Below are 27,247 nucleotides of genomic sequence, written 5' to 3' on the forward strand. Positions count from 1 at the left end.
GTTATTATGTAAAAAAGTATTCTTTTTATTTTTAGACAAAATGTTAGAGTTACGGCATCTATCACTATCTAGATTTTTAAAATTTTCTATTCCACAATTAGTTTTTATCACAATTTTTATCAGGAAACTTATTTAATTATCTACAGAAATAAAAAAAGAAAATTTAGTCTAAAGGAAGAGCCTATAACAATTGTGTCTGTCTGTCTGTAAACTCACCTTTTCATTGAAACTTCCTGTAGGTCACATGAATATTTTTGACTATCTTGGAGAAGGGGACGTACAAAACCCTTCAAAGAAATTGCCTCCCTCTATTTTTTGTTCGACCTTTTGTCCTTTCCCCTCCTCCATCTTTGCGTGACTGCTACTTATAAAAGTAACAGGATGTCTGTGTGTATCTGTAGCGTAAGATCTCGTTAATTGATATGGTTCTTCTTTACAGTAAACTCTTTGTATAAGTCATGAGAAGTTTTTTTTCTCGTATTCATTCTAATCCGGTGGATCAGAAAAAAGTACACAAAAAAAACTATGTCTAGCATCGTATTATATCCAGCTTTCTACGAATATAAAAATGTATAATCATAATATTAAAACTAGTTTTTTTTAGTCCGTGCCTTCGGTTTTAATCTTATAATTGTACATTCTATATCCGCGGAAAGTTGTTTATAATACGATGCGAGAAATAACTATTCCCTATTTCTGAGGAGAGTATCAAAACCTTTCTAAGAGAAATCGCACCCTGAAAGAATCCTCCAAATTTTTTTTACTAATACTAAAATGCTAAGTGACCAGCCTGTATAGAATTGTAGAGTAGTCGCATTGTACGAAATTAATTAATAGTGATAAAATCTAAGTTTAAAGCATTTTTATAATATTTCTGTATTAAAAAGATCGTTTGTTCATAATTTCAGCTAAATTAAACTTTTTCAAATATTTAAATATTAAGAGCACCTTAATTCTATAATATAAAGTAGTAATCTTTTTTTTTGTCTGAAGCGAAGGATCTAGCTATCCGCTGAACCTGTATGGTTCTCAATTAAAGTGAAGTTTTTAGTAGGTTCAGAAAAGGCTTATAACTAATTTGAATTACTTGAATAAATCACAAAAAATCTGTAGATAACTAAATAAGATTATAAATAGTAATTTGGTGAGAGAAACGTTAGCGGTTGAGAAAATTAATATCACCGAAACAGCAACTAAGGAATCATTTTAATCAAACTAATTTACTCGGCATCTGGTAAAGATAGATGACTAAAAAATTACCCCCTTACCAATGCGCATATAGATAAAAGCGAACCTTTTCTATAATTAGGTTCGGTCCGTCCTTTTAATTAATAAAGACATGATACAATTGTCCTATCGATTCAAATCTTTGCATGATGATTCCTGTAACAGTTAGGTACGATCTAAAAAGCGTAGCAACTCTACAATCGTTACCAGAAATTCCGTACGTTCATTTAAACTATGTTGCTTTTTAGCTTTTTTAGCAGCAATTTTAAGTGATATATTTTTTGTCAAAAGCTGTTTTTTGAACCCTGAACAGGTGCAATTTTATATGCGAAGCATTTCTATTAAAAAGTCCTAAAATTTAAATATGTCCTTGAACAGTATCCTGTATTTTAGCACTTTTGCAAAAAAAATTACTTTAAATCATTTTTATATTTAAACATTTATATTCTGCTTTTTCAGTTCTGACACTCTGTGTACAAGTGTTTGTCCTATCGTTATGGATGTTGTCATCCTTGTTGATATACTACATTGTCCAATAGTCATCCCATAATGGTCTCAGAATACAGGGATAGTGGGTTAACTTTTTTAAATTATGGATATCTGATTTTTTTTGGATAGATTCTCGGGACGAATTCGCATCTCTAACTCTGTCTGTGTGTTACATATGTCATTGGGGAAATTTTAATTAAATTGTTTGTTTACAAAAATTTGTAGTAAATATTCTGTTTAAATTTTACTATTTTTATATTTAAATAATGAGATCATATCTTTTTAAAATCTCATTTATTTTTTTTACTTTTCTTATTTACTAAAAAAGAGTTGAAAATATTAATTAAAAGATAAATTAGATTTGATTAAAATAATTCTAATTGTGCAGTCATATAAAGAGGAGGAGGAGGGGAAAATTGTTCCACACAGGTTAACATAGATAGATAGATAGATAAATAGATAGATAGATAGATAGATAGATAGATAGATAGATAGATAGCCATGAAATAAATTGATGCAGTATTAGATAGAAAGATGGATAGCCATGGAAACAGATGGCTAAATATTTGATAGATAGAAAGATAAATAGTCATGAAATAAATGGATACAGTATTAGATAGATAGTTGGTTAAATAGCCATCAAAATGATGGATAGGATATAAGATAGATAGAATGAGATTATTAGAAAGACTATTTAATTCTTTAAATTGTTTAATTTGTTTTAATCAGCGCATTCCTGTCAGTGAAATAATAGAAGGGGCATAAACGATATGTAACTCTGTCCACAGGACGGGGAACCTATCACGATTTTGCATTGGATCTTTGAAATCAGCTAATAGCGTCGGGAATATAAACAAAGCTGAGTCCTTCAAAAAGAACAGAAGCGAAGTTACATCTATACTTATACATTTACTGTCAGTATGCTATTTGGTATTTTTCTCAGTGCTTATTAAAAAGAAAAATGCTTCACATAATAACGGGAAAATGCAATCAATTAATTGTTGTAAATGTCATTTAAATAAAAAAAATGTAACATGAACATTAACGTTTTTTTATTCGTAGGCTAAATAACTTTTAAGACTTTATTGAATTTTGATTGGTTGATTCATTAAGTAGAGCGTCCAAACGTTTTAACAACTAATTGGAGTCTACAGAAGGGGTAATTTTGTACATAATCATTGAGTGTACATCACAATATCGTCTATTGTTTTATCCCTTTAGATCCCTGTACTATACAGTATACTGTACTATACATGTACTCAAAATTATTTACCATTGTTTCTTCCCTTCAATAAAAGAGAGAAAGAAAGAGAGAAAGAAAGAGAGAAAGAAAGAGAGATTAATTTACAGAGAGAGAGAGAAAGAGAGAGATGAAAGAAAGAAAAAGAGATTAATTGACAGAGAGAGAGAAAAAAGAAAGAGAGAGAGAAAAAGGAGAAAGAAAAGCTAACGGGCTACAATGGCATATAAACTTGAGAAAAAGAAACATGTAAAATTATATTCATATATTGTTTGTTTTGTCCGTAGTTAAAGATCTCGGAAACTGCTGGTCCGAAATGATTGAACTTTTTTAGGAATTGGGTAGTTTTAGTCTTTTTTTGCTGACATCCTACGCCCTCCCCTAGAGGCTAGGGAAAAATAATCAGTGAAAATAATAAAATAAATATTTAGAATAAAGAAAAAATTTTATTTAGACAGTGCAGTGGGGAAATTGTAAATTTTTAATCTTTGACAGTTATTATCAATAAATCACTGACATGACAATTACGTTAAATAGTACTTCTAAAATGGAGCAATCTAAACAATTTTTTCTTCGTTTTATGCATCTTTTTCTCCCTGCATTAAACTCTTTGACATAGAATTTGTGAGTTCCACTACGACCTATTGTTACCTAAGCCATACCCTATAAAGGTTATACTCAAAACATGCGTATAAAATAATGGCAACATCTTAGAAAGTTAAAATTTAAAAATTTAAAACTAGTTTTTAAAACTATGCTTCGCCATTATTAGGTTTTGATATCTGTAAGGTGAAACTCGAAAAATACACATGAAAAAAGGATAAGACAATAACTGATAAATTGATTTTCATGCCTAATGATGATTCACAAAGTTACCCCTCCTCTAGATTATAATTAGTGATTGAAACGTTTGGACACTCAACTAAATGAACGAACCCATTAAAATTCAACAAATGTCCCCATGGTTGTTTAGCCAACGAATAAAAAACGTTTATTATAAGACTTTAGGGACTATCGTAATTAACAGCCCAATGTCCCCTCCCTCTCTGATTGCAATACCTAGATTTAGTTTGGCGCATTTTTTGCGCCTTAAATTTTGAGTCCAACTTACGCAAGCATCCCAAATGTTAAGTGCGCAGTTACACAGTTTGGGCGCTGATAAATGTTCATTGTATAATTCATCTAAACGTTGGGTTAACATTTTTGCAATTTATTAGAAGCAAAGTTTTTCTATAATTAGTAACCATAAAGGAGTACGTCTATAGGTTAGGGAAGGTTTTTTTTCTTCTTATGTTTTAGTCAAAATTATTAGAGGTGTAAGAAGTGGCGTGCGCAAGGTTTTTCCACGAGATTTTGAAAAAGGGGGGAGGCAGTCCTGCCAAATTTAAATGTTATGGGGGGTTGTAGACTGTAAGTAGACATCTCCCTACTGCACGCCTATGAGTGTTAGTATAGTATGTTAAAAACAAACATAAAATATTTTTATTAGATTTATTCTTATATGAAAGGTATTTTTAGTTTATTTCAATTAACCAAGATAATGAGCTTCGCTATAAAGGATGTTGTCATAATTATCATAGAAGCTTTCTATCAGAACGTCAATAAGTCAAACAGGACCGTTAGATCTTTTGCAAATAATTTTATCATTTTACCTCTTTGAAGCCTTGCATGATAATTTCTATTGAATCAAAACAATTCTATATCTACTAATAACAAGGTTGACAACATCCATTAGTAGCGAAGCACAGAAATATTGTTTAGAAATATGTGTCCAGTAGAATCTCAGAAACAGATAGATCCAAAAATGTACATCTTTTTGCTATGCTCGACTATTTCTATTATATAAAGTAGTAGGGTTTTTTGTCTGTAGCTTAAGATCTCGATATCTACTAAACTGATTAGGTTCCTCTTTTCAGGGAACCTTAACATGGGTCCCGGATGGTTCCAGGCTATCATATTAGTATATTTAAGTCTGAGTTGGTTTTAGACTATTTTTCTGATCCCTTGCTACCCTTTTAAATAAGGAGCCTTTAAAGGTTAGGGGCGCAGCCCAGTTAATATTTAATGCATTAATAACTAAAATGCACTAAATGAACTGACATATAGGTTTGGACAATTTATCATTATTGTACAAAATTAGTTTAAGTTATTATTAATTAATCATTTAAAGCCAGAATCTATTCTTAAATTAGTGTGTGTTCGCTAGTTTACATATGTATCAAATTAAAGGATGCTTTCTTATTACTTAGTTGATCTCTATTTGCCCTATCTTAACATTTAAAAGCTAGAAAAGGGTTAGAAGAAACATTTACAAAAGTAAGTGACTGGTATTTTTTTCTACTAAAAATAAATAAGGGGAATGGGGCTTTGATTATCTATTTATAAGTTCCATTCAAAGGTTGACGAAGCACCTTGAAAATTAGCCTAAAACCTGCCCCAGAACAATAACAAACTACCATAATAATGAACAAATATAGGCCTACATATTCGCGAGATCTTATTGAATACAACAACATAATGGTAGCTTAGTAATAGTTGTTTTGATTTAAATGTTTTTGTTTTCGCTTTTTTGGACACTTTCATTCTTATTTTATTGGTACTATAAGTAGACTAATATATCATTTTCATATTTACGTTTTCGTCATATGATTAGTAAATTCAAAATTAGAAATATAATTTTATGAATTATAATTTGTTCAGTAGTAGCACAACAATAGCAAGCTATAATTTTTTGGATTTAGAATATTCAGTAATCTGTAATCTATAATAGTAGCTTGATGTCTGTCCGTCTGTCCCTTAATATCTCGCTAACCACTGAATCGATCGGATTCTACTCTTTAGGGAATATACCTACTGGTCCTGTGATGGTTTTAGGCTATTTTCCTGGGGGGGGGGGACACCCCCAACCCTCTCAAAAATAACCCCCCCCCCGTTTTTTTTTAGGAATTTTGCGAATTCGCAAAAATTTGTGATTCATTCGTTTTTTTCCGCTGGGTATTGCGATTAATTCGCATTATTTTCCGCTGGGTAGATTATAGTAGATTTAATTATACCTCTTGGGGCAAAGCCCCTAGAGGCTAGGGGCGAAACCGCTAGTCTTTATATAAAATAACATGATGTTTTTGAGTGTTTTGTCCGTACAGAAGGTTCTCTCTTACCGCGTTCTTTGTTACAAAAACTAACATTGAAAACCACTTCAAGTGCCCCTAGATGTCTATACTAGGGACGTATCCGCTAGTTTGATAATATAGAAAGAAGTACACACCGGAAGGACTAACTACCCTATTTTAAGGTATAGTTTGTTATGATTTTTTTAATATAGTAAAACACTTCGGATGCTTTGGCATTTTGTAGTAACTATTTGTTTAAAATATTTGTATTGTCAAAATGTAAAGATAATAATCAATATCAGTAAAAAGTTAGAAGGGTTTATACGAAATAACTAATTATCTTCTTGTTTACATAGCATAAAACAGTAAAGAAATAGGTTTGATTTTATTTTTCGAAGAAAATTGTCCACAAAAATGTCTAAACATATATTCCTATTTTTTTTTTCTTTTTCTATTCGAGGAAAATTGTTTAACTATGTAATAAAATGTATCATCGTATTATAATAACACTCTTGCATATAGTTTTACAATGCCAAGAATTTAGTTTTTGGCAGATTTTTAGATTGCAGTAACTATAAAATCACAATAGAATTTCAAAGTGAAATTGCTTTAGAGTTTACTGTCATCCTTTTAATACTTTTGACTTTAGAACTGTTACTTAATGCAGTATATATAATCAATTAATTTTAAGCATTTTGGAATGTGTAATATGTATTAGATTATGTATAGGTAAACAGTATATGCACATTTTTATCTAGAAAGACATTTAGTACAGTTATCTTTTTTTGTAAGATACTAGTGGCTTCGTCCCTGACCTCTGGTTCCACGGCCCAAAGATTGGGGTGGTCCTCGACAATAAAATTGTCTGTATGATGAGATCATGGACTAATGCACTAACCCACTTTTTCTCATTGGAAGGTAGTGTAACCCTCCCCTTAAATGCTTATAAACCTTCCCAGGACCTATGAGAAGCCACACTGTAAAGTGAATCATTACGCGGTTCAGAGATCCTTTGGTACACACATACAGACATCCTATTTCTAGGAGCACTTATTATTTTTTAGGGCAATATTTTTTAGAGTGTACTGTCAAACGTTATGTTTCAAGGTTAAATAAGTTGATGCAATAAACAATAAGCTTATTATTATGGGGACTAGAGGTGTTCATGTATTTTTGCAAATTTATAGATAGTAAAGTCTCTTATTGAATTAGATTAGTAAAAAATACCAGAAGCATCTATTTTTAAAGCAATTTTGTCATTTTACAATTCTAAAAAGAAGGCAAAATAGATTTTTTTATTGTATGTATTAAAATGGCGTAATATTTCATAAAATCTCATTCACAGTTTTTAGACAATATTTTAGGAGCACACAGTCTTTATTATATGACCTACGGACAAAGAGTTATATCGTAACAGATAAATAGACCCATTATTTACTAAGTATATTTGCGATAACTTTTATTTAATAGATTCTTCCAATTTTTAACATTTACAAAACAGCCTACTTTATTGCTTCAAGATCCATGACAGATCTATATAGGAAATAAATGTCTATAAACGAGCTCAAGTTTTCCAAGGTATAAATGTTTAAAACTCATAGTGCTCCAACAATCCATAATAAACTCCCATTGGCCAGAACGATGAGACCCATTATTTTACTATATTAAAGATAAATTCTTTTTTTTCATTTCATGTTGCTATCAACATTATATTGAAGTATTTAATTTCTTATAATAAAAAAGAAAAAGAAAATTTTTATAATAGTAAATTAAAGAAAACTATGTTTTTAAAGAATTCGATTGTGGCGACACTTTTGTGTGTTCAAATATTAAAACTAAAATTTTTATCATATTAACCCTTTGGTGATGGTAATGTAAAAAAAAATATAATTAAAAAAATATTTTAAAATCATTAAAATTATTAAATATTACCTTCTTTCTTTTAGAAAGTAATAGCGGGGGAGGAAAATTGATTTATTGAGAAATAGATAAATATATATGTACTCATAGAAAACTAGCCAATAGTGAGATAGTTATATCGAGCCAACTCTAGTTAATAGAAATATTCTTCACATATTTAGGTATGCCAATCTAATATAATCAATTAAAAAAAAACTTTTGCTCTATAGTTTATAAAATTTAATCACTTTGGTGAGTTTTTAATTCAATATGCTCTATATATTTATGTACATGAAATTAATATACATTTAGTTAGAGCTCGGCAGTCACAACCTTCAATGAGATGCTGCTGCAGAAAGCAACAGCCGCTGACCAGCCGCGCAGAAAATTTTTTTTGAGCCGTTTTGTCTTAAGGGAATCTTAGGGCAAGGTCTTTGAAGATTACAATTTATTTTGCATGATTCTGCCTTTAGTATTAATATTACATATAAATTCAAACAGAGAATAATTGGGGACAATGGAATGTTTATTAAACTAATCCCAGAAGTTTTATAATAACGATTTCTTATTTGTTGGCTTAACAACTTTGGAAACTTTTTGAATGGTTGGCTCATAAACCACTAATTTCAATATACAGAAGGGGTAATTTTGTGTATCATCATTAGGGATATGTATAAATGTATCGCCCATTGTCGTATCCCTGAAATTTGGATCATTTATAACGTTTAAAGCTTAGTGTCAAAATAAATATTTAAATATACTTATGTAATTTATGCATAATTTTACATATTTAGATTATATAAGATTTTCTAGCATTTACATACATTAATTGGTGTAAAATCTAAATATGTAACAGATTATTAAAAATTGCCAAATATTCGTTTAAGTATTTTTTTCTAAAATAGGTTATAATATCGAAAGTGTATTAATAATTTAATTGCCCCTACGTTTTTTAGAATTACAAGAATAAACAACTATCTCATTATCTATATATTTTGACTGAAATATATAGGGTTTTTTAACAGTAGCTGCGCTTTAACTATTGTAACTGTAAAGCGATAGTTGTTTAGGTTAACCTTTTTATGGTATTTTATGATTAGGCCAGGGTTTACAAGACTTATTAACATACGGACTTACGGATAAACCGAATTATAGAACTATATAATCACCTTATAAAACCATAAAACAGATAACAAAATAATAAAGTGTATTCCCTCAAAGAAACTGTTGGGCACTGAACCCCCTCCCTTTTATTGAAAAAAAAATGGATGGTAGGGGGGAGGTGGTGATATTTTGTTTGTAAGTTTATTAATTTAGGGCTGGTAAGGTTATGTGTTCCCGCAAGGTGTAATTCCCCCCTTTTTCAAAATGTAAGTGGGGTGGGGGGGGGGGGGGGGGTCAGTTCACAACACTTTGAGGGAAACAACCAATAATATTCAATCATAAAAACTATAAAGTCTTTGAGTGACCATAAGTGTAATATTAAAAGGCAAATCCATAAAAAGAATCAACAAGGATGACAATATTCATGCCTTTTTTTAAAGCAGAGAAGTTAATTCATCAAAAGAGAACTAATCTCCTTTAAAATTTTCTGCTATTCAAAAACAACTCTTATTTTTTAATTATTGTATTTTCTTTGTTGACTACAAATGAAGCATACTATTACATAATAAAAAACCATAAAACAATGTATTTTGTATACAATATCCAACCCTCAAGTAATAGATGTATAAAGGAGAGATAAAAAGCAATGGCCGATAAATTGATATGCATCCACAATGACGATACACAAAATCACCAATCATATATAGAAAAGCTTTACTTTAAAAGACTTGAAATTATTTGAATACTTTAACAAAGAACACATGGGCACTTTAAAACAATATCAAGATAATAATGACGGGCGGATTTTATACATAGATTTTGGTATTTAGTATAAAAGGTATACAAAAATCGGACGTATAGACACAATAAAGAAGCTTCTCTTCTAAGATAAGATGCGATAACTTGTTCACCTAAGAAGATTACTAAAGCTTTTGATAATTTGTTCATTTTTAAAAACTGTTTTGGTTCTTTAGCTTATTGCTACGCTGCTTACACGAAAAATTTGCCTTGTTAAAATTTGCCTATTCTTGATTGATTGACTTGAAACATATTTCTGATAAAAAAGTTTGAAATATTTTGCGATGTTTTTACTTGTCAAAATTAAATTGACATGTAAGTGAAGTTTTGACACTGTTTGATTGAAAACAGAATTCGAATACTTATTTTGCCTAAACTTTAATAAATAAGAAATATGCTAAAATATATGTATCCTTTTATATAAAGTTTTTTTTTGTCTTAAGCTTAAGATTGTGATTATTACTGTTCTTTAATGCAGGGATGCTTTATCTAGGTCCCTGGGTAGTTTTAGGCTATTTTATTCTTAGATTTGGATCTTCCATGGGCTATTTATTTTCTCTTCTCTGTCCCTTAGGAAATAGAAAACCTAGATTCTAGGGTCGAAGTAACTAGTCTTTTTTTTATTTATAAAGTAGTCATGGTTTAGGTCATTTATAGACCTATATCTGTTTATGGTAATGAGTTGAGCCTATTTAGTTCAAAGGCATTCAAACTAATCTTACTAATTATGCCACTCATCTGACATAAGTTAGTTACAACTTCTTGCATCTTTTGTTATTCCGTGGTTTGGGCTTAGATTAGAACCCAACACCTCCTCAACGACAAGGATAACTATTTAAGGTTGTACTCTAGCCGCCCATCCATCTATATCTATTATTATCTATATGAGTTGATATGCCATTTTATTTGCTCTTGCAATAGAGGTAATTATAGACCGTTTAACTTTTCTTTTTTATCATTACAATGTTTTCATGAAGCAGCTTATAGTACCTAATAAAAATGACGTCATACAATACAAATGACCTATGACAGGCCTGTATACATTTTACCGTAAAGGTGACTAAAAAATCAGCCATGTGACGTTATAAAAATAGGTGATTATCCATCTCTTTTTTAGGTGTTTTCTTTCCAATTTCTCCTTTCATCTCCCTCATTTTTTTGACGTCACATGGCTGACTTTTGAGTCACTTTGTCCCTCTACATTTTACCAGTGGTCAATATAAATGTATACTTACCTATCATTGGTCATTTTTATTGTACGACGTCATTTTTTATTAGGAACTATAAGCTGCTTCTACTTTCATAAAAAATGAAAATATTAATTATTGCAATCTTAAGCCCCAGACAAACATATCGTTTTATAACAGAAACATTGTTCTAAAAGTGAAAGGTTGTTTCTAAAATATCAAGTCTAATATCGAAATTTACATATGGTTAGTGAAAAAAGATAAAAAGAAAAAGATAGAGAAGGTCAAAATTGAGAGACAGAGAGAGAGAGAGACAGAGAGAGAGAGAGAGAGATAGAGAGAGAGAATGAGAGTGAGAGAGAAAGAGAGAGAGAAAGAAAGAGAGAGAGAGAGAGAGAGAGATAGAGTGAGAGTGAGAGTGAAAAATAGAGAGCGAAAGAAAAAGAGATAAATAGTAAGAGAGACAGATAGAGAAAAAGGTAGATAATATAATATGGATAAAAACAAGTATTAAAACATACTAAATCTTTATCCAAAATTAAAGAATATTAACTTCAATTGTCCTATCCATGATAAAACCCCCTTCTTTATAGTAATACATTTTTTGAATACATACTAACTAACTAACACTTGTTAAAAAGCTTTGCTTTGAAAAACATAAATGGAATCACAAAGGCCTGTCTTGCCCATTTCAATTATAGATACAATTTCATTTAAACACACATTTCAAATCATTTTATATTCATCAAACATTTTATAGATTTAACTAGCGGTTGCGCTCCTGGCCTATGGGAGCTATGTATTCGTTGGAAGAAACTAAGAAAAACGTCTAAAACCAAACTTAGATATAAATAATAAATAGCCTAAAACCATCCAGGGACCTATAAACAGCTTCCATAAAATGGAGAACTCAATCGGTTTAGCCGTTACCAAAATCTTATGCTACAGACAAAAAAAGTACCCACCCTATTGAGCACTGGTATATTACCCCCATCTTTTGAAATAAATTAAACAAAAGGAGGTGGGATAGGTTATAGTTCGTTTGTTTATTACATTAGATCAGATTAGGATAGGTTATATAGGATATTTATATGTATGTGCCTCTTTATTTTCAATTTTTTTAACATTAAGGTTGGTGGAAGTAACATGTGTTCTACAGTGAATTTTGCGTGAAAGCACCTACATATTTTCAAATATAAATTTTAGGACAAAAGTGACAATGATAAAGATTGACACACAAATCAAATTCTAGAAAAACTTTTAATATTTATTAAACTCCATTTCAATTGAAAATCCGTGTAAGTGTAATATATAACAGGTGTGAAAATTGTAAATATTTAAAATTATAGTTTTATCTTTGGAAATGACATTACAGGTTTTTTTTTTGTAGTGAAGCTCTGCTTAAAGTCAGGAGGTTGGTTAGCTTTGCGTTAGACAGAAAAGCAATTGAAAAAAATATTCAAAAATATGACAAAGAACGTGTCCTAACTTTTGTGCTTTTGTTTAAACCCATTCGTAACGAGCTCCCAAAGTTCAAAGTTTTGATTCACCGGGCTTTAACAAAATATAGTTTTTCAATAATTAATCAACATAATTTAACTTATTTTTCTTTTAAACTTAAATTACTTCAAAAATAAGAGGTCTAAAAAAAGGAACGATTGCATATCTAAATTTTATGGATCATTTTACATCTACTACTTACTAAAAGCACCGACCAGAATTTTTTTTTAAATCACAAAAGTTAGGACACGTTCTTTGCATTTAGATTTAATCAAATATTAAGAGGCCTAACAATTTTCTCTAATTTTGACTGTTCTTGTTTGTTTTTATGTATTTCTTGTAAAATATTTACAACAAATTCAATATTTTTACACTTTTTTAGCCCACTTATATTTAATTCTCAGAATTTTGGTTTATTTTTTTCCTCCATTAAAATATTCTTTAATAACAGACAAGGATGACAACATCCATAAAAGCGAAGCACTGAAACGGTAGGACAAACGGACATTAACACTTGTATAGTGTCTGAACTGAATAATCAGAATATAAACCGAAGCAAAATGGTAAGTAAATTTGTTGAAAAACTGCTTGATACAGGATAATGTTTATGGACATTCTTACATTTTTAGGACTTGATTATAGAGTTGCTTCGCTTATAATATTGTTCTTTGTTGTCCCAGGAATCAATATACCAAAAATCAGATCAAACGAATAATTAGATCACATAAAAATTTGTTGTTAAAAAAGTAGAAAAATCAACATGTTTAAAATGAACGTACGGACATTCTGGTAATGATTATAGAGTTGCTACGCTTTCTAAATCGTACCTAACTACTACAGGAATCATCATGCAAAGTTTGAAATCGATAGGACAGTTCTAAAATGCCTAATTTAACGAATAAAAGCAATCTATCTCGGACGGACGCACGTACGGACGGACGGACCGACCCTAATTATAGAAAAGCTTCGCTTTTTTAAAAAAAATAGTTTTTTCCTTAAATATTAATTAATCTTTCATTGTCCATCCTCTGTCGTCAATCTGAAAGATATCAGGGATCTAAAGGGATAAGACAATGGCCGATAAATTCATGTACATCACCAATGATGATACAAAAATACCCCTTTTGTAAGTAATAATTATTGGTTAAATAAAAGTACCCAAAGTTGTTAAGCTAACAAACAAGAAAACGTTATTATAAAAATTTTGGGGACTAGTGTAATAAACAGCTCAATGTCCCCTCCCTCCAAGGATGTACACATGATACAAATTCTAATTCCAACTGTGTGTGCGCATATCAAATTGATTTTATAAAGCATACGTGAAATAAGGCGTGGCTTTATAGTAAAGATACAAATATCGATAGATAGGTAGATAGATAGAAAAAGTAGAAAAAAATAGATGGATAGTCTCAACCATACACTCATACAACATAGACTGAAATTTCAGTGTGTGTGAGAGAGATTAATAGTTAGAGAGAGAAAAACAAAGATAGATAGAGATAGATAGATAAATAGATAGATAGATAAAAGAGAAAGAGAGAGATAGAATGAGAGTGAAAGAGATAGAGAGATAGAAAGAGAGAGAGAGAGAAAGAGAGAGAGAGAGAGAGAGAGAGAGAGAGGGAGAGAAAAGAAAGAAAGAGAGAAAGTAGCGATAGATCGAGAGAGAGAGGTATAGGAAGGAAGAAGAAAGAAAGAAAAAGAGAGAGAGAAAATGAGCGAGAAAGATATAGAAAAGAAATAAAAAGAGAGAAGATAGATAAATAGATTGATAGATGAAGGGAAAGAGAGAGAGAGGGGGGGGGGAGTAAGAGAAAGAATGAGAGATAGAAAGGTAGATAGAAAGAAAAAGAGATAGAAAGGTAGATAGAAAGAAAAAGAGATAGAGAGATATCGAAAGGAAGAATATGATAAAAAAAATTTAATATTTTGTTTAGGACATTTCTTGAGACTTGGGAGATTGTCATCATTTGTGTTGTTGTTGTAATTGTCGGTGAGTTCATTTCATTTAGCAAACCTTTGTCTTGAACACACATTTATTGTAGAGAAGCTACTCCATAATTGACATTGTCTGTCTGTCCATCCGTCCGTCGGAGAAAATGCTATTATTGAATATTTTTGTGAAGATTCCATATACCAATAAGCTTCGAGTAAAGTATTTACTTGGTCCGTAGGTCTGACAATCATGCTATGAAAATATAAATCTGCTCTTTAAATCACTATAAACCAAGGGTTTTTTATGCTACATGTGGATGTGGTCATCCACTAGTGAGGAAATTTATTCATTTGTTATTGTCCTATCCCTTCAAATTGCAAATATCTATCACCACGAATGAGTGAAAATGTAAAGGAATATGTCAATTACAGAATTGTAAAAGTGTTATTGTTCAGAAAGACTAATTTTTCCATTAGACATGTGTGTGTGTGTGTGTGTGTGTGTGTGTGTGTGTGTGTGTAATGTGTTTGTCTCAATTAAAAATAGAAAGAAATTTCCAGTATGGCTTTGTAACCGATTAATATCAGCTGAATTAGGGCCGGTTCTCGGCCATACTGAAAAATCATGTACAGCATCGTATTACAGACAATTCTTCACTAATATTAAATTAAAAATCATAAAATTAGAACCAGGCCTTCGGTCCCTCCAAGCTAAAAAAAATAGTTTAAATCTTATAATTTTTCGCTGCAATATCCGCGGAAAGCTGTCTATAGTACGTGGCGATAGATAATTATGACAACGCTAAGTAACACTTTATTATTTGTGGAAAGTTACATATAATAGCCAATATTACAACATTTTACAAATGATCAAAAAATATAAAAGTAAATTTCCTTAATTCTTAAAATTTATGGCTCTAGAAGAATTATTTGTGATTAATAATCTATAATACAATTAATAGCAGTAGAGAAAATTACGTTTTTTTGGCCATTTCTTACTTACCGATGAAAGTACAGACGGACTTTTATAGTTATAGAGTAGCTTAACTAGAAATATTATAACGTAGCTTAATATATATTTTAAAAGCGTAGCTTTTCTATAATTAGGGTCGGTCTGTCCGTCCGTCCTTACGTACGTCCGTATGTCCGTACGTCCGTATGTGCGTACGTCCGTACCTCCGTAACGGATATTTTTTTTCGTTAATTTAGGCATGCTAGAAGTGTCCTATCGACTTCAAATTTTGCATTGTGATTCCTTTAGTAGTTAGGTACGATTTAGAAAGCGTAGCAACTCTGTAACCATTACCAAAATGTCCGTAGTCCATTTTAAAGATATTGATTTTTTTTACTTTTTTAACAACAAATTTTTATGTGATCTAATCATCGGATTGATCAGATATTGTATATTGATTCCTGAGACAACAAAGTATAATGTAATAAGCGAAGCAACTCTATAATCAAGTCCTAAAAATGTAAGTATGTCCATAAACATTATCCTGTATCAAGCAGTATTTCAACAAATTTACTTACAATTTTGCTTTGACTCTTGTACATTTATATTCTGATTATTCAGTTCTGACACTAAACAAGTGTTAATGTCCGATTGTCCTACCGTTTCAGTGCTTCGCTTTTTTGGATGTTGTCATTCTTGTTTTATTTATAAGTTAAATTTCATGGATTTTTTGTTGATTAAAATTATACATTTTGTTATATGAAAACTTGCATGATATTAACACGTCAATTTAAACCTGATGAGGAAAATTGCTTACAACGATTTTTAAAAAAATAAAAAAAATCAACATAATAAAATAACTCCAAGCCTTTTTAAGAAAAAGCATTTTTCCCATTTTCTCAACACATGCATTTCTAATTTTTAAGAATTTTATTTTACATCACTAAATCTAAATAAAACATAGAATAGGGTAGGGGAACCGTTATAGAATTTGATATTAGGATTTTTTTAAATTTTTTATTTGCTCAATAATCTATAGTGTGAAGTTTTAACCCGAAAACTACCTGGTTTCCCCTGTTAAGGACTTTTTTCTTCTGCTAGCAAATTACTTTCTGCTCTTGTGTAGCGACTTGTCTGTGTTAATATTCCCAACGCTACTTGTTGATTTTCAAAGACCCATATGAAAGTCTGCATAGTTTCCTCGGGAAGGGGACATACAGTTATTTAAACCCTTTCCTCCTCTATTGTTTTACTCTAATAGTTGCTCCACCCAAAATAGGGTTAAGATTATATTTTGTTTATTGTGAAATTGAGCTTATGTAATAAATTCCTAGAAATCTAGAAGGCTATGCTATTAGAGTTAGACATCAAAAGTTTAAACGCGTCCGTTGGTTGCCAGGCAGTGATTACAAACTTATTAAGAATTGAAAATATAAAAAAATAGTTGATTTAATGACCTTTTTGCGGAATTTAAAAGAAATTTAACTCTTTTTTAGGTCTACAATTTTTTACCCAAAACTAGAGATTAGAGATAAAGATATCTTTTTGCGAGTTTTCGAACCTTTAAAGTTATATAAATAACAAATTTAAGATAAATAGTTTATTTTATTATTAATTGGATGTTGCAACAGATTTTCATGTGCTCTAAGAAAGTGATACTCGCTAAAATAACGATACCCTCCATCCAACCTATGTACCCTATCCCCTCCGAATGGATGAACGATCTGACCAATGAATTAGGTCCATGTTAGCAACCTAAATTGACGACAAATTTTCCCCTATCAATATATCCATTGACCAGTCAGACAGAGCGAATGAAGTAAATATCCTTAGGACGCACTCTGCGTGTCTGCAATACAAAGACTTGAATAGTCTATTATCAAACATGGTCCATTGTTTGTTAAAACTACATTCAACTCAATAAACATGTCATGCAATTTTAACAGGACAGACCGCAAAAACGCGCAAAATATTTGGCGCCACGTGATAAAAACCGCCAAAACATCTGTCGTTGCTAATTTTAAATTGTAATCCTGTTTATTCCCAAGAATACCAATTTTTATATTAGGGTTGGGCCGGATATCCGGTGTGGCCGGATATCCAGTCGGATATCCGGCCATTTTCAATATCCGGCCGGATACCGGATATTGAAACTATCCGGCCGGATATCCGGCAATATAATCTTTTATATTTTACAACAAAAATCTCTTTTTTTTTAATCTTAAATGGCTGTAATTTTTTCTGAATATGTTTATCTTTATGTAAATTTTATATCTCAAATACATAAATTTTGGCGGTGGCAGCAGTACTTGGCAGCTGCCAGCCGCAAACCGACGGTTGGCAGGTAAACGGCAACGGATTTTATAAAATTGTAATATGTCATGAACATATATAAAAAAGCCTAAGTTTAAAATTTGAAATTTTAAGTAAAAATTTGCGGTCACAGGAACCGTTTAAAGATTTCTGGAGACCTGGAGGTTCAGGACTTGCAGGATTATACCTGGAACCTGAAATCGACTTGAACACCTATATTACATATGAGGATGTATGACTATAGGATATTTTAGTATTAGATAACATGAAATGCTTTGTTTAAGTAAAAAAAATATTTTTACTTTTTACCTGAATGACCTTACCAGATTTGCTGGCATCCTGTGCCCGCCAGGAAAGAGGTATTAAAAAATTTCAACTCTCAGTTATGTGTCATACCCATATTTCGAAAGTCACTCAGTTATAGCCCTCTACCTTTTATACACAGAAAATAGGATTGAAAAAAAAACAGAGGGGGGGGGGGGGGGCAGGCATTCAACGCCACCTCCCCGCCCATCCTCAAACCGTTAGGGGTTGATATTACAGATTGAGGGTTGTACTAGTTAATTAGATTTATTTGCTAAGAAGAAAGATCATTTAATAGTTACTTAATTTTTAAGTTTTAACCTTAATTTTATCCTATTATATAAAGTAGCAAGCTTTTTTTGTCAGTAGCAAAGGATCTCGCTAACCGCTGAACCGATATGGTTCTCCTTTAGAGTGAAGCTTCTTATAGGTACCAGGGTGGTTTAAGGCTGTTTATTTATTTATAAAAAAGTCGTTGTAAGGTTTTAAGTTATTTTTCTGCACTTTCATGTCCCTTCTAATATCCCTAGATACTAGGGACGCATCCGCTAGTATAATATAAAACACCAGTTTATAAAGAAAATTTTTGCGGGTATAGTCCCTTTCGTGGCAACTCCCCTTAAGGAGCGATTATTCGTATTTTCACAGTAGCTTTCCTCCTATTTCTAGCCACTCGCGGGGGACTCTAACCTTGCGGGGCCAATTGCCTAACCCTGCGGGGCAATCACCTAACTAAATATAACCTAAAATAACCTATCAAAAACAATTTTAAAAATACAACGAATCGCCCCTTAAGGTGCGTTGCCACGAAAGGGACTATATCCTTTTTTGATGCTTTAATATGTAGTAATTTGGCCGGTTATCCGGCCGGATATCCGGTAATTTGGCCAGATAACCGGACATTTGCCGGATTCCGGCGTTGGCCGGATATCCGGCCGGATACCGGATATCCGGCATTTGAAATCAGCCGGATATCCGGTATCCGGTATCCGGCCAAAAAAATATCCGGCCCAACCCTATTTTATATTTCTTGCTAAAAATTAAAACAAATTCAAAATGAAATAAAATATAAAATGTCTTAATTGGCAATTTTATATAAATTAAAACATAGTATGCTTGAAATAATATGAGTAATAATACATGTAAATAAAAACTTTGAATATTTAAACCCAACATAAAGCAAAATAACTTATATGTAGCCTAAAAATCTGTTCTAAAAGGTCATAAGTTCTATTTTAAGTATGTTAGGAGTTTTGAACTGCTTTTAACATAATCTAATTCTAGTAACTAAAGCAATTATATCCAAGAATTCGGGGAAGGGACAATGAGCAAAAAAGTTTCTTGTAGTCTTGTGTATGACATTTATCCTTTACATTCTGGCTATTTTATATATATTTGGGAGAAAGAAGGGTTGTAGATTGAATAAACTTGCATTGTACCCTAACTCTATGGATATAATCCCATTCTCAATTAATCTTTGTCAAAGACAACTTCAATTTTGAGGGGAAATTTAAAATTTGTCTTTGCTTAAAATTTTCTCCTGGGAGGAATTTATCATCTAAAGAAAACTATGCTGCCTATTTTAACTTTACAGTCATTAAAAGAGTTTTTTTTATACTTTGTTAATTTAAATTGTAATGTTTAAAAAGAACATTATATGGCGATTAAAATAAACCATTAATTTTAACCAACGAAAAAGGATTAGAAAAATAGTTAGTCTTCTCATGAAATATTATTTAATATTTTACTACTATATTCTAAACTAGCGGCTTCGCCCCTAGCCTCTAGGGGCTTTGCCCCAAGAGGTATATTACATCTTCTATTACTTACCTAGCAGAACGGATCGCAAATTTTCGCACCTACCCAGCAGGAAAACATTTTCTCGATTAAATAACGAATTCGCAAAATTCGTAAAAAAAAAATTTTTTTAAATAGCGATTAAATAACGAATTTGCAAAATTCTTGAAAAAAAAATGGGGGGAGGATTTTTTTGTTTTTTGGGGGTTGAGGGTGTCCCACCCCCCAAGAAAATAGCTTAAAACCACTGAAGGACCAATAGGTATATACCCTGAAGAGTAGAATTCGATCGGTTCAGTGGTTACCGAGATCTTAAGCTTCAGACGGACGGACAGACAGACAGACAGACATCAAGCTACTTTGTATTATAGATAAAATGACATTTTTATTTAGAAGTAAAAACCGATTCATAAATCAGAGGATTCTTATTTTTATACAATTATTTTTTAACTTGAGAAAGATTATAAAAGCGGTCTTATTTACCTCAAAATTGCCTATTTTCAGCTTTGCTTATATTGATTTTGTCATCCTTGTTTACATTATAGCTTTGATTATTTAAGCAGATTAAGTTTAAAGCTTGAGATAGTAAAACAAATTAATCTAAATTCTTTTCAGTAAAAAAAGCTTCCTTTTAAAGCGCATAGAAGGATATGAATTCTAAAAAAACAATTAATATAAGAATTTTATTTTTCGCATCGTATTAAAGACTGATTTCCGCGGAAAAAAAAATGAAAAAAAATAACATTAAAACCAGTTTTCTTATCCTTAGGGGTTGAAGACCTTAGCTAATAAAAATGGTATTAATCTTATGATTTTCATTTTAATATTCGTAGAAAATTGTCTGTAATATGATGCTATGCATGATTTTTCAATATGGCTAAAAACCGGTTCTAATCCAGCGGATATTTATCGGTTTCGAAGCTTAGCTAAACTCTAAAAGTTTAAAACTATTCAGTTATAAATCTTTCTCAACCCAATTTAAAAGAAAAAAGTCTACTTCATCATTCCGATAAAAGTTTCTAAAAGTTTATATCACATATGTATTTCCTTCAGGATTTATAAGTTAACAACAAGATAATGCTTTACAGTTTAGACAGCCAATTCCCTTTGATTTCACAATCATTGTCTGAAAGTTCTAACTGTGACCCTTTACCACCATCCCAGAATTATTCAACCAAACATTGCATTTATGGACAAGTTTTGTTGGCCAAAATTAACCTTTCTGTTGATTACAATTAGTGGTTGAAACGTTTGAACTCTCAACTTAATGAAAAAAACAATCTAAATTCAATGATGTTCCCAAAGTTGTAAAGCCAACAAATAAGAAAACATTGTGGAAATAATGTAATTTATATTCAATTGGCCCCTCACTATCTGCTGTAAAACAGATTTATTAGTTTGAATGCTCGCCTGTGTGTGTGTGTCTCTGTTTACTATCCTGCCATTGTTATTGTCAAGTTAAATAGCTTTCACCTCAATTACATCTATGAATGTGCTTCTTTCCAGGGGTCTTAAGGGATAAGACAATGGGCGATAAATTGATATACAACTTTAAAATTACCCCTCTGTATTTTTAAAATAGTGGGTGAAAAGTTATGAAACTACTGAATAATCAATCAAAATTTAATATAATTTGATCCAACGAATAAGAAAATGTGATTAAATTTTTTTGAGTTACAGTGAAATTTAGAGTCAAATGTCCTACCTCCCTGGTTTCATTAATATTGCGAGGGTTTAAACAGGGTTTAAAAAGCTACTGTATTAATATCATTAAAATTAATGAATTTAAAAAAAAAAGCTTATTGGCCCTGTTATTATGTATAGATCCTCAAAGAATACAGGAGTTAAATTTTATCTGTCTAAGACAAATTTTTTTGGAATATTATTACTTTAAGTTAAATATTTGATAATGTAACTGACAAACAATTGCAATGGCCATTGGCTACCAAAATTTTTCGTTTGCAAGAGTGAATGAATAAGAGTAAAGATACAGGGATCTAGATGGATAAGACAATGGGGGATATATTGATGTACATCCCCAATGATGAAAAATTTCTTTTCTGTAGATTACAATTAGTGGTTGGAACGTTTGGACACTCAAATTAATGAACCAACCAATAAAAATTTAATAAAAGTCACCAAGGTTGTCAAGCCAACAAATAAGAAAACGTTATTATAAGACTTTTGGGACTAGTGTAAAAAACAGCCAAATGTCTACTCCCTCCCCGGTAAAGATTGCTTTTTAAACTTTCGCCTTTGTACAAACTGATTCTTTTAGTTTTAATACATTTCAATATTTCCAAAAATAAATTCTTAGATCTATTCCTGCTATTAACTATTTTGACATTTATTTTAACTTAAATGAATTGATTTTTAACACCTGAAGGAAAGCTTTAATTAAGTAAAAAATCTATGAGTTCTAGACTTATTTTCGTTCTTTTGTCTTTCTGGAGTTAGATTTTATTAGTTTTACTGTATAGGGCAATGTTAGGATACCGCAAGTATAGAACCCACAGGATTAAGACCCTATGCAGGAGTTAGGAATAGAGGGGAAAAATATTCTCCTTTTTTCAATTCATTTCATAATTGGGAGGGGTTTCATTACTCGATGGGACACAATACAATCTTTCCCGATTTTGTATTAATTTTGCGGAACATGATTCCAGTTACGTCATATTTTTCTTTCCCGAAAAAGGGAAGGGGGGAAGAAAATCTCTTCAAAAGAGATGGGGAAAACCCCCTTTTCTCCCATCTCTTTTTTTCTTCCCCCTTTCCCTTTTTCAGGAAAGAAAAATATGACGTAACTGGAATCATGTTCCGCAAAATTAATACAAAATCGGGAAAGATTGTATTGTGTCCTCGATGGCCACTTTAAGAGAAGGCAATCTAGACCAATTTTTAGATGCGTAAAAAAAATATAATATCAAATATTTTAAGACATATACTTAAAAGTAAAACAGTATTGTGTCTGTCTATTGTAATAACTCTATTGTACAATGTAGGAGGTAGCAATGCATTGATGTCTCATTTCCTGTTTTACAAAAATTCTAAACAATTTTCTTTTAATTTAACACGGAAACTTTAAACAAGGAAAAAAATAACCAAGAATAACAACATCCATAAGTAGAGGTACACAAGAAAAATGGACAAAGTCAGTGTTAGAGCAGATATCTGATACAATAATATTAATCATGGAACCTTTTAACATAAAATCTGTATTAGTCTTTTTTAGCATTAATGACAGACAGAAGGACTACTAAATTACATTCTGGATGCTCATTGATAAAAGGAACATAAAAAATCAGTCGTATATCTTGAACGGAAGCCAAGAAATTTGATATATAAATATCAAATGTAATAATTAAAAATCAATCATATCAATTAGCGCAGCTATTCTATAACTAATAAAAGATAAAAAATAATCCATGAAAAATAAACAATATATTGGACAGCCACATTCGGTATATTTATCTGTACGTGTGTACGGACGGACAAGCGCTTAACTTAAAAAGTAGCTACGTGACTTAAAAATTCTAACTCGTTCTATGACTAAAAATGCATAAAAGCACATATAGAATAGATAGAGAATGAAGTTTTAAATTTCATGATTTTATCTAATTATTATTCTTATGCAACACGGGGATAGGTATAAAAATCATTAAATTCAATCATGATATAAAAGTAACAGTATGCTTGATGTTTATCATTGTGCACCAAAGAATCTCGCAAACCGCTGAACCGATTTGGTTCTCCTTAAAATGGAGCTTCTTCTATAGGTCCTTGGAAGGTTTATAAATATTTTAGGGGAGAGTACATTCACTGTCCAAAAAACACAATAGAAAACGTCCCCCCAAACCCAAAAAAAAACCCTCATTTTCCCTTAATTGCCCTTAGAGGCTTCCAGAGGCGTAGTTGCTACTATTAATTATGTTGCTTTATTTTCCTATAAGATATTTTTTAGAATGTTAGTTCAAATTTTCGATGCAATTTAGAAAATAATTATGTAATCGTATTGATGTACTTTTCTAGAATTATGTTGAAAATTGATACTTCCCTGTGAAGCTTTTGTGCTGTCATTATATCAAAATACGACGGTATACATAATGTTTTAAGAGCGTTATATTTAGGGAGGGAGGGAGCTGTTTATTACACTAGCACCCAAAGTTTTATTATTCGTTAGCTTATCAACTTTGGGAAGTTTTGGTTGGTTCATTATATTGAGTGTTCAAACACCTCCACTAATTGTAATCTATAAAAGGGTTAATTTAAGTATATCATCATTGGGGATAATCATCAATTTATCGGCCTTGTATTATCACTTTAGATCCCTGGTTATATAGCAGATATAGGTTTTCAGGGGTAATGCATTAAGTACAGGAAACATATCAATTTTATTACTTTTTAAAGTCGACATAAACGATTATATTGTGTGTCATTATATTATTTTTAGGTTTAACACGGATAAGATTTTTATTGTTAAGTGTGCTGATTTGATAATTGTTTACATTAGAACTTAATTTATTATTTCAAATCACGTTCAAAATTTATTATTATGAGAAGCACAACTACTATATAACTTAGGTTCGTCCGAACATCCTTACGTCCAAATATTAAACGTTAAAGTGGCTATACTGTCATCTTTCTGTTTTATCTATAAAAAAGGTTGCGTGATTTTTTTGCAATAAATTACATTTCAAAAACTTTTCAAAGATAATATTAGCTATTCCATTTATCTGTGTGTCAGTCCTTAATACTGTGGTGAAATGTAATTTTCTCAGATGTTATTTGAGATATATTACTTTGTTTGTGAAGATAAAACTTTCAGCACACAAATTACTTGGTCCGTTCATTTTTGACCGCTGAACATTGAAATACAATATCATTTGTCAATTATACCTGATTATTGTAATTCGCTACTTATGGATGTTTCGCTATAATGAACATTTCAAAGCTTTTACATGGCATAAAGACATATACAAAGATGCGTTAGAAATCACTAAAATTTGTTTCTTTTTCAGTGTTCCTGATAATTCTACCGATTGTGTATGTTTGCCTCTTTGGATGGGTTCTTCCTAGTTGCTGCAGGTGATTTACTGCTGTGTACTTGTGTTATTGCGAACCTGGACCACCTAACACTGCACAGGTCATGCAATCAAAGGGTTGACCGTCTGTTAGACGTTACGGATCATGGAAAGGAAACGAACTAGCGGGGTTCGTTGTATTTTCACAGTAGCTTTTTCCTATTTCTAGCCCCTGAGGGCTGTCATTACCATTTACCTATCCTAATCAAACACAAGATCAAAACTACTGTGAAAATACGACGAAACCCGCTACTTTGTATTCTTTCCATGATTCGATGTTCATATACCTAATATCCTTGGGTGTTAGAGTATCGCATCCCATTTGAATTAAAAATAGCATAATTTTGCTAGACGTAATTGGACAGATGAACTCTTGTTTAGAGTAACTACACTATGAAATGTTTACTACACTTAAATCAAGTTATAAATCCAGGGAAGGTATATTACTATACATATTTTGGGAAGGGTACTTCGTCCTCCATCCAAAAGAAATCACCACTATAAAAAATACCCCCCCCCCCCTCTCCACCCAAAAAAAAAAGAAATTACCTTTTATTTTAAAACGAACACAGTAATAGTGTCTGACTGATTATGACGTAACAAAAAAAATTAGCCAATGAGAGGCCACTATAAATTTTACCATTGGTCAATAACGGCCTCTCATTGGCTAATTTTTTTTTGTTACGTCATAATCAGTCAGACACTATTACTGTGTTCTTTAAAACTTGATTGAAAGTGAATGGTCGACTTTCCTTCCCTAGATGTCTCTTGGGGCGTAGCCTTAGCCGCTAGCTATTTATACTATTTTTTGTTAAGAAGAAAGAGAAACGAGAACACAAATATCCAACAGTACAGGGAGAGGAAAATTGGTGAAATTTGGAAACAACAATATTCACATCAACAGTACACACAAGTACAACAACAGTACAAATAGTACAACTGCAGTCCAAATGTTCAGATCTGTAATTCCTATCTTGCACAATGATTTTTGAAATTGGTTTTTTATTACAATTCTCTATTTTAGTTTTGAAAGATATATTATATATATAAATTTAGGTATTTTTATGTACTTGAAAAACTTAATTTTTAAAATGATTCTGTAGCATTCAAATATTGGAAAAGAAAAAATCATTATATAAAAATGATGTATAATTTGAATTTTTAATAAAAATGTTTGCAATAGAATGAAATTATTTGTTAGATGTAAATTCTCAAAAAGATCTATGCAAAAAAGTCTGTTAAAATTAGCCTGAAAAATGAAAACCAGTTGTAATGCAGTTATCCACTAACAACCAAAAGTTTTTTTTAAAAACAAGGATGACAACATCCATAAAAGCGAAGCACTGAAACGGTAGGACAAACGGACATTAACAATTGTATAGTATATGGACTGAAAAATCGGAACATAAATGTATAAATGTCGAATCAAAATTGTGGGTAAATTTGTTGAAAAACTGCTTAAAAACAAGATAATGTTTATGGACATACTTACATTTTTGGACTTGATTATAGAGTTGCTTCGCTTATAATATTGTTCTTTGTTGTCCCAGGAATCAATATACCAAAAATCAGATCAAACGGATAATTAAAACACTTGAAAATTTGTTGTTAAAAAAGTAGAAAAATCAACATGTTTAAAATGGACGTACGGACATTCTTTTAATGACTATAGAGTTGCTACGCTTTCTTAATCGTACCCAACTACTACAGGAATCGTCATGCAAAGTTTGAAATCGATAGGACAATTCTAACATGCCTAAATTAACGAATACAAGCTATCTATCTCGGACGTACGGACGGACGTACGGACGGACCGACCCTAATTATAGAAAAGCTTCGCTTTTAATAAGATTTAAGAATTTATAAATGTTAAAATTACTAAAAACTAAGATTGAAAAATTAGCAATTAATTTTATTTTTGATGAAAAATTCTTTGAGTAAAAAAAGATTTATTGAAAATATTCTATATTATATGTAATTAATAACACTACCAAAAATATATTGATCATGTTAAATTATATTTAATTACACTCTAAAAAAATATTCAAAATTTAAATTGGGTATTTCTGAAAAAAATATTTAATAAGGGTTAACAATATATTACAACTTTATAAAAGTTCTTTACTGATAAGTTAATCGACTTTGATTATTTGAAATAGCAAAACTAAAATATCTTCCATGCGACTATCCCCTTTTAAAAGGTGGATATTTACCTAATAACTATTGAAATATTTTTTTAGAGTGTAAAAAAGTTTATTATTTGTTAATTAACTTTTCATTGTCTTCCATAAAAATAAAAAAATATATTGATA

At 31.0% G+C, this 27,247-nt stretch overlaps 1 protein-coding gene across 2 annotated transcripts; it reads left to right on the forward strand.

The window, feature by feature from the left end:
- On the forward strand, positions 1-27,247 carry LOC145328682 (uncharacterized). 2 transcript variants are annotated; one of them, XM_080172467.1, is made up of 6 exons: positions 1-121; positions 1,136-1,196; positions 2,103-2,145; positions 14,492-14,547; positions 24,873-24,939; positions 25,752-27,247. In XM_080172467.1, the coding sequence occupies exons 1-6, from the start codon at positions 41-43 to the stop codon at positions 25,867-25,869; spliced, it is 426 nt and encodes a 141-aa protein (XP_080028593.1). In that variant the 5' UTR covers positions 1-40; the 3' UTR covers positions 25,870-27,247. The 2 variants fall into 2 exon arrangements, with proteins under 2 accessions (XP_080028593.1, XP_080028594.1); XM_080172468.1 differs by having other exon boundaries at positions 25,755-27,247.

The sequence above is a fragment of the Acartia tonsa genome, chromosome 9 (genome assembly GCF_053477335.1).
Source record: "Acartia tonsa isolate MP-2025a chromosome 9, ASM5347733v1, whole genome shotgun sequence".
NCBI classification, from domain to species: domain Eukaryota; kingdom Metazoa; phylum Arthropoda; class Copepoda; order Calanoida; family Acartiidae; genus Acartia; species Acartia tonsa.